The 15,049-nt window shown below is 39.4% G+C and overlaps 1 protein-coding gene across 3 annotated transcripts in view; it reads left to right on the top strand.

Moving 5' to 3' along the window:
* Positions 1–15,049, top strand: part of AGL (amylo-alpha-1, 6-glucosidase, 4-alpha-glucanotransferase) — a 100,491-nt gene that overhangs the window by 30,721 nt on the left and 54,721 nt on the right. For all 3 annotated transcript variants that reach the window (XM_006049778.4, XM_045166071.1, XM_006049777.4), the window contains exons 3-7: positions 1,729–1,939; positions 3,231–3,397; positions 5,736–5,939; positions 12,238–12,419; positions 12,577–12,688. In XM_006049778.4, coding sequence (XP_006049840.2) covers positions 1,729–1,939; positions 3,231–3,397; positions 5,736–5,939; positions 12,238–12,419; positions 12,577–12,688 — 876 coding nt within the window. The remainder of the gene's footprint in view (positions 1–1,728; positions 1,940–3,230; positions 3,398–5,735; positions 5,940–12,237; positions 12,420–12,576; positions 12,689–15,049) is intronic.

Genomic DNA, 15,049 nt, shown 5'->3' with positions numbered 1-15,049 from the left:
CTGACTCCCTTGTTACCTTTCTTTTGTCTTACCATACTATTCCTCCCCCAGCTTGCTTCAGTCTAACCATATAGAGCTTCTTGCTGTTTCTGGAACCACCAGGCATGCTCGAGCCTGGGTCCTTTGTGTTTTCTGTTTCCTTTGCTTGATCAGCACTTTCCCTCCATGGTCATGATTAAACGTGAGGCTAACCTGCTCACTTCTCCCAAGCCCTTCAACTTCTCAATAATCATCCTATTTAAGGTTGCTACCAGCTCCTTACCATCACTCCTTTCCTCCCGACTCTGCTCTAGATTTTTGTCCCTTAGGTATAGTTTCTTAAACTTGAAGATTGTAACCAGTAAAACTAAATTTTCCTACCTTCATCAGTTATTATTACCCATTATTAATTAATTGTTGTTTTTCAGCCGCACAGTCATGTCCAACTCTTTGTGGCCCCATGGACTACAGCACACCAGGCTTCCATGTCCTTCAGTATCTCCCAGAGTTTGCTCAAAATCATGTCCATTGAGTCAGCGATGCCATCCAGCCATTTCATCTTCTACCACCCGCTTCTCCTCCTGCCCTCAATTTTTAAATATTATACACATGTTTAAAATTTATGTGCCTGATGTTTCTAATAGACTGTACTATAGTCAGAATGTTCACATTCTAATAATTATAATCAAAGTTTGCCTTGAGCCAATAAACATTTTTCTTTTACACTAGTTATGACTATAATGTGTTAATATTTCTCTTCTTATGGCAAAAGGCTTGTAATACAGTACAGACATCTCAGATATATTTTAATAGAGATAGTCAAACTAAGGCAAAAGTGAGAATATTTTGGCTTTCAGAATTCCAAGAAAGGCTTAAGTAACTAAACCATGAAGAGCAGGGATAGAGGCTGTAGTATGCTGGAGTTGCTTGTGCTGGTTGTCAAGAGCTAATGGTGAGTATCTCTTCCCAGGTCCACGTTCAGTGATGTCATGTTGGTAGCTTGATACTGACCATGGTGAGATTGTTTCCTCTAGAAGTCACCAATACTGCAAATCAGAGTTCCTCACCACCCCACACCACTCAGCTCCACACAGCCACTTGTTAACTCTCTATTATCACATCTCTGAATTTGAGCAGACATTGAGAATATTTGGTATCAGGGGCTCAAATGCCTTTAAGACTCTTGTTAGAAATCTGAATTCTGCTCTCTAGAGGTTGACTTCTCTTGGGGAAGATGGGCCTGCTCTATCTGGTAAAATAGTTGTCCTGTGATCTCCCAGCTTTTACACATTTTCACAGACTCTGATACCACAGAGAAACTCACTTTCTCTGTTTCAGCTTGAAAAATACCAGTGAGTCTCTGATTAGATGTCCACTTCTGAGCAGTCAGTTCAGGAAGTGGAGGTGAGGGTTTGGAAGAAGGTGAGGGGCTCGTGGGAATGGTGGGGAATGAGATCGTGTAATAACTTGCATATCCCAAAGTAGCCATGCGACTAGGAGTATAAATTTCCAGGAGAAGAAGAGAAGGGCAGTACAGAGCAGACAGTTCTATGGTGTATACTGTATGTTAAAATGCAAAATTAAGCTAAATTAGAATGCAAAGTACTTCCAAAAACAGCATTAAATATTTAGAGTTCTTTTAAACATAGTTGAGAAATCATTATTTTCATAATACTTTAAGTAAAACATCTTCTTAATGTGGTAATTTAAGCCCTGCAATGAGTTTATTGAAGTGTGCTTTTTGTTTAGGGTTTGAACTGCAGTTCCGATTGGGCCCAACTTTACAGGGAAAGGCAGTTACTGTGTATACAAATTACCCACTTCCTGGAGAAGCATTTAATCGAGAAAAATTCCGTTCCCTGGAATGGGAAAATCCAACAGAAAGAGAAGATGATTCTGATAAATACTGTAAACTTAATCTTCAACAAGCTGGATCATTTCAGTATTACTTCCTTCAAGGGTAAGTCAGGTGTTCTGTATATGAAAAAAAGTTAATTGATTCTCTAACTTGATGTTGTCTAACTTGTAACAAGTTATCATATGAACTATGGTAGTACAATTTTTACAGGACTTTTTTGGGATGCAATAGAATATAATTCTTTAGTTTCTAGGAAGGAATTGTAAGCCTCTTTGCGTATTCAAAGTAGTATTATTTTAAGTAATGGCATAAATATTCTAGTATTTTCATTCAACCTGGTTATAGCATTTATTTAGTTATGTGCTCTATTATTATTGACAGATTTTAGTACGATATTTTTCCTTAAAGCAATATTGTTAGATATATATGCATGTGTTATGTCCTTATATAAAGACTAGAAAAGGATAAAATGTGGCTTTTCCATTGAATTTCAACTTCAGTTTTTTTTGAACTGCAGCTTTTTTTTAAATTAATTTATTTTAATTGGAGGCTAATTACTTTACAGTATTGTACTGGTTTTTGCCATACATTGACATGAATCGGCCATGGGTATACGTGTGTCCCCCATCCTGATCCCCCCCTCTCACCTCCCTCCCCTTCCCATCCCTCAGAGTCATCCCAGTGCACCATCCCTGAGCACCCTGTCTCATGCATCGAACCTGGACTGGTGATCTATTTCACATATGATAATATACATGTTTCAATGCTATTCTCTCAAATCATTCCACCCTCGCCTTCTCCCACAGAGTCCAAAAGTCTCTTCTTCACATCTGTGTCTCTTTTGCTGTCTCGCATATAGGGTCATTGTTACCATATTTCTAAATTCCATATATATATGTTAATATACTGTATTGGTGTTTTTCTTTCTGACTTACTTCGCTCTGTATAATAGGCTCCAGTTTCATCCACCTCATTAGAACTGATTCAAATGTATTCTTTTTAATGGCTGAGTAATACTCCATTGTGTATATGTACCACAGCTTTCTTATCCATTCATCTGCTGATGGACATCTAGGCTGCTTCCATATCCTGGCTATTGTAAACAGTGCTGGGATGAACATTGGGATACACGTGTCTCTTTCAGTTCTGGTTTCCTCAGTGTGTATGCCCAGCAGTGGGATTGCTGGGTCACAAGGCAGTTCTATTTCCAGTTTTTTAAGGAATCTCTACACTGCTCTCCATAGTGGCTGTACTAGTTTCACTGCAACTTTTTAAAAAGATTTTATGGGCTTCAAAATATGTTTTAAAATGGGGTAATTTACTTTCCAGTCAGACGATTAGATGAGACTTTTTTTCCTGTCGCTAATTGAAAAGTTTTTGTTTTTTTCCTCAGAAATGAGAAAAGTGGTGGAGGTTACATAGTCGTGGACCCTATTTTACGTGTTGGTGCTGATAATCACGTGTTACCCTTGGACTGTGTTACGCTCCAGACATTTTTAGCCAAGTGTATGGGACCTTTTGATGAATGGGAAAGCAGACTTATGGTTGCAAAAGAATCAGGTAATGTCAGCTTTTTTCTTCTCTTCTTTAAAATGAATGTAATTATCATCTGTGATACACATTACAAAGTCTTTATCCTTTTAATTTCACATCTTAATATATCTAGTAATATAAATAGGTAGAACTCTATGTTCAGTTCAGTTCAGTTCAGCCACTCAGTCATGTCCGACTCTTTGCGACCCCATGAACCACAGCACGCCAGGCCTGCCTGTCCATCACCAGCTCCCGGAGTCTACCCAAACTTATGTCCATTGAGTCGGTGATGCCATCCAACCATCTCATCCTTTGTCATCCTCTTCTTATCCTGCCTTCAATCTTTCCCAACATCAGGGTCTTTTCAAAGAGTCAGCTCTTTGCATCAGGTGGCCAAAATATTGGAATTTCAGCTTCAACATCAGTCCTTCCAGTGAACACCCAGGACTGATTTCCTTTAGGATGGACTGGTTGGATCTCCTTGCAGTCCAAGGGATTCTCAGAGTCTTCTCCAACACCATAGTTCAAAAGCATCAATTCTTCTGTGCTCACCTTTCTTTATAGTCCAACTCTCACGACCATACATGACTACTGGAAAAACCATAGCCTTGAACTTGTTGATATTTGACTATTCAAATATGCAGATGACACCACGCTTATGGCAGAAAGTCAAGAGGAATTAAAAAGCCTCTTGATGAAAGTGAAAGTGGAGAGTGAAAAAGTTGGCTTAAAGCTCAACATTCAGAAAACGAAGATCATGGCATCTGGTCCCATCACTTCATGGGAAATAGATGGGAAACCGTGGAAACAGTGGCAGACTTTATTTTGGGGGGCTCCAAAATCACTGCAGATGGTGACTGCAGCCATGGAATTAAAAGACACTTACTCCTTGGAAGAAAAGTTATGACCAACCTAGATAGCATATTCAAAAGCAGAGACATTACTTTGCCAACAAAGGTCTGTCTAGTCAAGGCTATGGTTTTTCCAGTGGTCATGTATGGATTTGAGAGTTGGGCTGTGAAGAAAGCTGAGTGCTGAAGAATTGATGCTTTTGAATTGTGGTGATAGAGAAGACTGTTGAGAGTCCCTTGGACTGCAAGGAGATCCAACCAGTCCATTCTGAAGGAGAACAGCTCTGGGATTTCTTTGGAAGGAATGATGCTAAAGCTGAAACTCCAGGACTTTGGCCACCTCATGCGAAGAGTTGACTCATTGGAAAAGACTCTGATGCTGGGAGGGATTGGGGGCAGGAGGAGAAGGGTCGACAGAGGATGAGATGGCTGGATGGCATCACTGACTCGATGGACGTGAGTCTCAGTGAACTCCAGGAGTTGGTGATGGACAGGGAGGCCTGGCATGCTGCAATCCATGGGGTTGCAAAGAGTCAGACATGACTGAGTGACTGAACTGACTGACTGAACTGAACCTACAAAAAATGGCAAATTATATGGTTCAACTTAATAATTAAGGAACTCTATGATAAAATGAGGATATTATTGTCTCTTAAGACTTTACTTTGACATATAAAATTAGTAAGCTACTAAAATATTGGAAATATATTATCATTATATATAATTTTAATTTAACAAGCATTTAATGTGAAAGTCATGTGCTGCCATACATACCAAAGTAAAATATAACTTAAATTGTATTTTACTAAGTAAGGCATAGTGTTAATTTTCTACTTTCAACTTAAGTGTAGAGTGAAAAAAGAAATGAGAGGTTCCCTGACTTAACTAAAAGAATACAAGTACTATGGAACATTAAAACTAGGAGAAAGATGTACTGATGTACTTGCATAGGATATATTTTCTACATATAAATATATCCATTCCAGAAATATAAATTGAACCCCTAATAGTAAGTGGGCACTCTCTTTGATTTTTTTTCAAATACACCATCTCATTATCCTTATCTTGTATGTGAGGAAACTGATAATCCTGAAAGATTTAAGTAGACTTGCTTAAATCACTTCTGGTACAGCTAGGATTTGAACTCGTCTTTAACCACTTCTCTTGTGGCATGCTTGTCTTGCCATTTAGAATTACTTTTGGAAATTTAAGGGCTTCCCAGGTGGCTCAGTGGGTAAAGAATCTGCCTGCAATGCAGGAGACACAGGTTCAATCCCTGGGTTGGGAAGATCCCCTAGAGGAGGACATAGCAACCCACTCTAGTATTCTTGCCTGGAGAATCCCATGGACAGAGGAGCCTGGTGGGCTACAGTCCATGTGGTCACAAAGAGTCGGACACAACTGAAGCGCCTGAGCACACGTGCAGGCATGGAAGTTTAACTTTACAATGTATATACTTCGTTTTAGGTATGTCTTTTCTCATAGTGGCCTTTGTTTATCTTCTTGTGTTGCAGGGTACAACATGATTCATTTTACTCCACTGCAGACTCTTGGACTATCCAGGTCATGCTATTCCCTTGCTGATCAGTTAGAATTAAATCCTGACTTTTCAAGACCTAATAAAAAGTACACCTGGACTGATGTTGGACAGCTGGTGCAAAAATTGAAAAAGGAATGGAATATGCTTTGTATAACTGATGTTGTCTACAATCACACTGGTATGAACTTCATTAACTACTTCTATTACTTTTAATGAGAATATTATATGTTAATTATTTCATTCCTTGCTTTTTTATATAACAAATTTTGAAAACACAAGTAATGATTAGGTGTCCTTCAATTTAAAAAATGCCTTTAGATAGTACCACTTTTTTTTCAAAGAAAGCAGTATTAATTGAAGATATAATTAAAACATAAGTATTTTACATGTAATGATTATAAAAACAGGAGTATGATCATAGGAAAAAAGCAACATATTTCAACTTACAGCATTAATACTTTCCAGAACAACAAATGAGTACTGTATAATAGCTCTCATACCCTAGCATGTATTTGGAAAAAACTGAGTGATGTTATTTGAAGAGAAAATTAATGGTAAATTCTTAAATCTTTATTATATCTTTTCCATGTTAACAGGTATTACTAAAGTTAACCTGTTTTGGGTCCCAAGATTTCTTTCCAATATCCAGTTCCTTAAAATACATTCTAAGTTTCCAGATGCTGATCCTCAGGAACATCAGCTGTCATTGCAGCTGGGCCTGGAGGAGCCCCTAGTCCTGATCAGAGTGCGGCTTGCAAATACTCTCTTCTATTTGCTGTGGTGTAGAGAAGTCAGAAAACCACTGATTTACATATGTAAACAATAGGGATTCCAGGTGGTTCAAAACATTTAACAACAACAACAAAAATCTCTGCCGTGTCATAAAATCATTTCCCAAATAACCATAGCAACTATGAAGATATTTAAAAACTCAAAGATTCAGTTCATCAATATAAATAATAATCTCTAAGTATAATAATAAAAATTCAAAGTTAGGCGAAGTAGGTGTATTCTAAAGTGTGTTGTTTCTGCCTGCACCTGAAATCTAAGCATCAGGGTTCACAGGGAAGACTTCCTAATATCCAAGAATTCGATAGTCTTCACTTGAAAATTTGATATTATTGATAACCACTTTGACATCTTTTACTATTATTCACATCAAATTTATCAAACCATACAATGGAATTGTACAAATTATGATATGACTTAGGCATCTGTAACAGAGAGACAGAAAAATATAGTGACGTAAGACCGAAATTATACTTATTTCTCTAAAAAATTAAGTAGGCATTCTAAGATTCGTGTGGTAGCCCACCCGTGATAGGGAACTGAGTTCTTTCTCTCATGATGCTCTACTGTCCAGCACTTTTGCTTCCATCTTTTCATCAAACATAGCCACTCCAGTTCCTGGTACCACCTTCTACCCGGTAGAAACGAAGAAAGGGAAGTAATGTCTTTTAAGGGCCTGATGTTGTGTATATATCACTTCCGCTCGCATTGCATCAGATGGGATTTTGTCTCTTGTCACACCTAACTGTAAAGGAGCTTGCAGTATATAGTCTTTTGCTTGTCAGCTATGTCTATCACTGAACCTTGAGAATTCTGTTACTAAAGGGACAAAGGGAGTATAAAATTTGGGGTACAGTCACAGACTCTGTCAGAGACTATTTCTAAAGCATTTGAGAGATTCTGTGTAATATAAAAGAAGTGAACATTACTTCCACCTTACTTGGAAAGTGTTGCATATCATAATGTCTTTTCCACAAAACAGGTTTTCATTAAAAAGTTACTTTCCAGGGGAAGTCGATTTCCAGGATGGCAGTATGAGTGCTTCACAGACCCTCTACCCTGCAAAACAGCTATAACTGGTGCAAATTATTTTTAAAAAACTAGTCTCTGAACATTGTCCTAAGGGTATTCAGCATATAGAGAGACATTTATTCAAGAAAATCTATTAAATCTCAAAAAGAGTAGTCAGCCTATGACATTTGAACCACAACTCCCTCTGTCCACTGCCTCAGATCAGAGTGATGATATGGCTATTCCTAGCAGATGCTGCCAAGGACCCCAGGCTCCCTTTCTCCCTGTGCTTGAAAAGGGCAGGTGCCCAGCATTTCTCATTTTCCACTTTCAGCACTATATTACAGAAACTATTCTAGGCAAGAGCGGATGAACAATCTGGGACTCCCTTCCTCCACCCAGCCCCCATTTATGGAGAGAAAGTTCTACCCCATGCATAGCAGATAAAGAATACTGAGCCCTTGCCCAGCTTGCTTGTGGGGTTGGGGTTCCACACCTGGAGAGCTAAGCCAAGAAAACTGGAGGCTACTGTCTCTGCTACCAATGGTGGAACAGTGACACAGGTGTTCTGCCCAGGGGAAGAGATGTGCAGTAGAAACAGAGCCAGAATGGAATAACTTTATTTGGCACATAGCAGGGGAAGCTCATGCCCGTGAGCACTGTTGAAAACAGTGGTAAACAATCAGGAGGATACTGGTATCTTCATGAGAGTAACAACCTATGCCATAGGCCAGCTAGTAGTCCAACAGAGAAAACCAGGGAAAGAGACAGTAAAGCAGAGCTTCCTACGGTCAAAACAGACTTCAGAGACAAGCTTCCAAGACTACCCCTGCCAAAGGACCCAGATTTAACTGGGTCATATTGTGGTGCAATTTATGCTCTGGAATATTATAAAAAGTCATAGCACAGTCAGCCTCAGTAACAGCTCAGGAGAGTAATAGCTGAGTGTAATAGCTGATACCAATAGAAGCAGACAGCTTAATTCAATTCAGTTCAGTTCGGTCACTCAGTTATGTCTGACTCTTTGTGACCCCATGGACTGTAGCACTCCAGGCCTCCCTGTCCATTGCCAACTCCCGGAGTTTACTCAAACTCGTGTCCATTGAGTCAGTGAAGCCATCCGACCATCTCATCCTCTGTCATCCCCTTCTCCTCCTGCCTTCAATCTTTCCCAGCATCAGGGTCTTTTCAAAAAAGTCAGTTCTTCGCATCAGATGGGCAAAGTATTGGAGTTTCAGCTTCAGCATCAGTCCTTCCAATGAATATTCAAGACTGATTTCCTTTAGGATGGACTAGTTGGATCTCCTTGCAGTTCAAGGGACTCTCAAGAGTCTTTTCTAACACCACAGTTCAGAAGCATCAATTCTTCAGCACTCAACTTTCTTTATAGTCCAACTCTCATATCCATACATGACCACAAAAAACCAGAGCTTTGACTAGATGGACCTTTGTTGGCAAAGTAATATCTCTGCATTTTAATATGCTGTCTAGGTTGGTCATAACTTTTCTTCCAAAGAGCAAGTGTCTTTTAATGTCATGGGTGCAGTCACCATCTGCAGTGATTTTGGAGCCCAAAAAAATAAAGTCTGACACTGTTTCCACTGTTTCCTCATCTATTTACCATGAAGTGATGGGACCAGATGCCATGATCTTCGTTTTCTGAATGTTGAGTTTTAAGCCAACTTTTTCACTCTCCTCTTTCACTTTCATCAAGAGGCCCTTTTCTTCTTCTTCACTTTCTGCCATAAGAGTGGTGTCATCTGCATATCTGAGGTTATTGATATTTCTCCCAGCAATCTTGATTCCAGCTTTTGCTTCATCCAGCCCAGCATTTCTCATGATGTACTCTGCATATAAGTTAAATAAGCAGGGTGACAATATATAGCCTGGACATGTTAATAGACAGCTTAATAGACTTGACAGCTTAATAGACTACCTCAGAGGCTACACACTGTGGGGGAAGTAGACTTCCCTAAAATATTCCAGACAAACAACTAAAAAGACCTGGAGGGGATGGGATCAGTATCCAGATTTTCTGCAATCATATTATCTAATTACCAATACCCAGCAAATAATTGAGACATGTAAAGAAACAGCAAAGTGCAACCCTTACACAAGAAAAAATCAGGCAATAGAAATCACCTTTGAGAAGTCCCAGATGTCCTGCTTGAAACAGACTTGAAAGCAAGTATTATAAATGTATTTAGAGAACTAAAGGAAACCAACTTAAAGCTATAAAGGAGGATTTTATGATGATATCCCATAAAGAGAGAATATCATAAATAGATAAAAAAAAAATTTTTAAGAGCCAAATGAGAATTCTGAAATTGAAAAGTAAATAACCAAACTGAAATACTCAGTTACAGCTGTTCAGCAGTATACTTGAGTTGACAGGAGAAAGGATTAGTGAATAGTGACTATGCAATGTAAAGAACAGAAAGAAAAAAAGATAAAAATGAACAGAGCTTCAGTGGAATGTGGGACATGGAAATACCAGAAGGAGAGGAAAGAATGGAAAAAATACTTGAAGAACTAATGACTGAAAACCTCTTAACCTTCAGCATCAGTTTACACATTCTAAGACTCAGGGATCTCCAAGAACCATAAACAAAAGAGAACCACACTCAGACACATCATAGTAAACATTTTGAAAGCCAAAGACTTAGGGACTCTTGAAAGTAATATCTTGAAGGAAGGTATTGTCAGAGTCAAAAAAAAAATTCAAATATATGCTGTCTACATGCGACATACTTTAAATCCAAAGATACAAATAGTTTGACCATAAAAGGATGAAAAAAGATAAACCTGAACTGTTAGCTTGGAAGTCCCTCTCTGACCACTGCTAAGATGGCTTAGCCCTGTGCATGCACAAGGTCTTCCAGACTGCCAGAGGTGACGTGACTTGTTTTTAATGCCGGCTTCCTAGAACTCACCTCGGGTCAGGGTGTACTTCTTTGTTCACTCAGTGTTTGGTTAGAGGTTGTATTTAAGTCCCTTCGGCAGTGACTTTCTGTCCTGTGTTGATGGGTGTGTATGTGGTTTGAGACACATTGTGGTTTGACATTAGGCTTTTAAGTCTAATGTCCTTCTAGGATGCCCCTGAGTGGGTGCAGCCTAGCACACGCGTCCAGCCTTCCCAAACCCCATAGTTGCCAGTGGTCCCAGTAGGGTTCTTCTCAGCAATCTCTTTCCCTGGTTCTCTCTATGAAATTCCTGGTCGTTCTAATGTTTTTCTTGTATCATGGAGCTATTAGCATTCTCTTAACTGCGCCTCATCAAGGTCTCTATTATTTTCAACAGCATTAGGCACAGAGTTCTCCACTCACCCTGCCTAATAAATTCAGTCCTTTCAGGCAAAGCTCTTCAACCTTATAGCCTGTCATGCCTCTTGAGCAGAACACCTGTGCCACTGCCCACTTGTCCTGGGGCAGCCATTCTGACTGTGTTCAGGCAGGAGGTGTCAGTCTCTGATCTTCTTGGTTGTCCCTCCCATGTGGAACCTCCTCCCTATGAGCAAGCTCCAGGTCTCGGGGGCAAATAGAGCCCCAGTATTCTGGGCCCCCCACAGCTCGAGTAGGACAGTTACCCTACACATTGGAATTTGGTGAAGGAAAAGAGTCAAGGTTTTCTCTGCCTGCAACCTGGAATAGAGCTTTTACAGCTTGGAGCTAGAGGGAGTGAGAAACAGGCAGCCTTTGCCTCCCAGAATGAAACTCACCCTAGACAAGGAGTTGGGAGGAGAGGGCATTGCCATATTGGCCACATCTGCCTGGAGTAGAGCAACTGGGGTAGAGCTTCCACAGCACACAGATTGAGTGAATGGTTGAGTGAATACGGGAGCAGACTGTGGTGGGAAGAAGAATGAGAGTGTGGGGAGAGAGTAGAAGCAGTAGATGTAGGTTGTTTGGTCTTGATACTAATAGATGCTGCAGAACTTAGGAAAATAACTGTATTTAGATATGATGTGTGTTTGTATTCGTAGCTTTGGGGAGATACAGCATATTTCAAGATCCAGAAGAAAGAATCTCACCTCCCTCCCCCCTCAGACAACAAAATAAGACATGATATGCAGGGGGAAAAATATAAATGACATTTTACATCCAAAAGATGGTTAAGAGGCATAATCTAGAGTTAGATGGGGCCAAAGAAAGGTCTCTCACTTAGAAGACCAGAAGTAAGAAGGAGGAGCTTCAAGAGAGAGTACATTTCAGGGGCTCTTTTCCTGCCCTACAACTGAACAGCCAGACACTGAGAAGCCTAAACCAGAGTTGAAGATGCAGGTAACTTTCTGCCATAAAGGGAACGAGGTCCTTTGGGTTTAGAAGGAGCATTCCAAAACATTGTTCTCCTAAGGACCATCAAGACAGGCAGAGGACAAGACCCTTCTTAACTCCCACCATAATAGTAAATATGTTATATGATGATATAATGAATCAGTGTTGATCCTATTTACTGTCAGTTAAAAACTCCTACAACAGAAAAGAAAAATGTATGGTAAAATAGATGGTAGGATACCACAACCAAAAAGTTGTTTTCATACCACTACAGTATCATTATAAAATATTGATATCTAACATATAAGAAAATGAGTGATAGATGTTGATATTGTATTTCAGCTTTAATCTTAACCTCAGTCTAATTACATGATAATCCTTTATGTTTCCTTTTTCTTTAAGCTGCTAATAGTAGATGGCTCCAGGAACATCCAGAAAGTGCATATAACCTTGTGAATTCCCCACACTTAAAACCTGCCTGGGTCTTAGACAGAGCACTTTGGCACTTATCCTGTGATGTTGCAGAAGGGAAATACAAAGACAGAGGAGTACCTGCTTTGATCGAAAATGACCATCAAATGAATGTCAGTATGTATATAGGAATACCACACTTTTAGTACACAATTTCTAAAATATAAATTAAATGTCTTTTTGAAGATCATTTAGAACCTGTCTTTTAAGGTGCTAAATAATACTTAGTAAAATGATTTTAAATATGTGTTCTAACTTAATATTTTTCAGTGCATTCGAAAAGTAATTTGGGAGGATATTTTTCCAAAGACTCAACTCTGGGAATTTTTCCAAGTAGATGTTCACAAAGCAGTCGAGCAATTTAGAGGACTTCTTACACAAGGTAAAGGTTATACACTAGAATGTTACCATCAATTTTAAGAAATTTAGTATTACTCTTCTCTTAGTTAACACAGTATTAAATCTGTTATTATTATATGATATTTGTGTTGTTTCTGATGCTCTAACACTATGATTCTGGAGGCTATCTGTGAGTTAGCAGAAATCTTTAAAGGCCATGTCATTCAGTTCAGTTCAGTCGCTCAGTTGTGTCCGACTCTTTGCGACCCCATGGACTGCAGCACCCCAGGCCTTCCTGTCCATCACAATCCCCGGAGCCTACTCAAATTCATGTCCATCTAGTCAGTGATGCCATCCAACCATCTCGTCCTCTGTCGTCCCCTTCTCCTCCCACCTTCAGTCTTTCCCAGCATCGGGGTCTTTTCCAATGAGTCAGTTCTTCACATCAAGTGGCCAAAGTATTGGAGTATCAGCTTCAGCATCAGTCCTTCCAATGAATATTCAGGACTGATTTCCTTTAGGATGGACTGGTTGGATCTCCTTGCAGTCCAAGGGACTCTCAAGAGTCTTCTCCAACACCACAGTTCAAAAGCATCAGTTCTTTCATAATACACAATTATTTCCCTTGGGGACTGCTTCTTATATTGATTCCTTAGCACAATGCTCAGAATACCATACAGCTCAATATTACATTTGTTAAATGAATGTTTAACATGGCAGGTAAATAGAACAGATTATTTCAGCTGCCAAAAACTCAAAACAGGCTTCAAAACTGAGAGATGTGATTGTTTTCTGTTGGCTAATGTAGGAATCTTAACTGAGGTAGTTGATGGTACCTCAGTTAACTTAGCTAAGTTGTAGTTGATGGTACCTACCATTAACACTGGGCTTCCCAGGTGGCATTATTCGTAAAGATACCACCTGCCAATGCAGGAGATATAAGAGACATGGGTACCATCCCTGGGTCAAGAAGATCTCCCGGAGCAGGGCATGGCAACCCACTCCAATATTGTTACCAGGAAAATCCCATGGACAGAGGAGCTTGGCGGGCTGCAGTCCACAGGGTCGCAAAAGGTCAGACACGACTGAAACAATTTAGCATTCACATATGCACTATTGCTGCTGCTGCTGCTAAGTCGCTTCAGTCGTGTCCGACTCTGTGCGACCCCATAGACGGCAGCCCACCAGGCTCCCCCGTCCCTGGGATTCTCCAGGCAAGAACACTGAAGTGGGTTGCCATTTTCTTCTCCAATGCATGAAAGTGACAAGTGAAAGTGAAGTCGCTCAGTCCTGTCTGACTCTTAGCGACCCCATGGACTGCAGCCCACCAGGCTTCTCCGTCCATGGGATTTTCCAGGCAAGAGTACTGGAGTGGGGTGCCATTGCCTTCTCCGTATGCACCATTAAGACCACCTAATTACTAGTGAGACTGACTCAGATACTAGCCAGTAGCAAAGGTAAAGAAACAAATCTCCAATTAAGGACATAATTAACCTTGAGAAGTTAATCTCTGTGTCCCTAATAAAGTAGGATAGGAAAAACCATGCCAAAAGAGAAATTAGGATTTTTTAGGAAGCTAATTAGAGAAATAATAAAGAATATATCTACAATTGGTATAGGACAACCTAAGAGCAAGAATCTTTGAAGGCTCTTAAAATATCCAGAAAGTTGAGCTTGAGTAAGGCCCAGAAATACTGCCTTCAAAGTCAAAGTCATTATGATTTGAGGCCCTGGAAGCTTCGGGTCAGGTTCACTCTTCCAGCTTTCACATTTGTGTAACATCTTAATACATGTATTTTTTTATATTATCTTTCCTTCATGTTTTATCTTACTGAAGTGCCTCCATTTTCCCTTTCCTCTGATGTTTATAAACTGTATTATTTATTTACAATTATGTATGCACACAGTAAAGAAAAAAAGCCAAATAATACAAATATATAATAAATGGAATGTGTAACTTCCTCTCCTCCAAAATCTACTTACTAGAAGGAACTATTATTTAATAGTCTCTTGTGTTTCTTTTCAGACTCTTTTTTGAAAGAAATTCCAGTTTTATATAGTTAGGTACATATAAATTACATTCATAAGTTTTATATCTATTTTATACACATAAATAAGACTGCAGTATACAGACTGTTTAACAAGTTGTTCTTTTAGTTGACAACATGATCTTATTACAGCTAATTATTTCTTTTTAACTTCTAGATAGCAATATACTGTGTTAAAGTACTTGAATTCCTTTTAACCATTTTGATAGGTTATTTGTAGTTCATTTCTCATTCATTCATTTAATACATTTTTATTGAATCACCTATTATGTGCGAGGCACTGATCCAGGTAGGGGGATTCAGAGGTGAATGTAGCAAACCCTGGATCTAGAGGAATTTATATTCTTACAAGTGAT

The sequence above is a fragment of the Bubalus bubalis genome, chromosome 6 (assembly GCF_019923935.1).
Source record: "Bubalus bubalis isolate 160015118507 breed Murrah chromosome 6, NDDB_SH_1, whole genome shotgun sequence".
NCBI lineage: Eukaryota > Metazoa > Chordata > Mammalia > Artiodactyla > Bovidae > Bubalus > Bubalus bubalis.
Note: the sequence above shows the minus strand (reverse complement) of the source record. Positions and strands in the feature narration are given on the sequence as shown.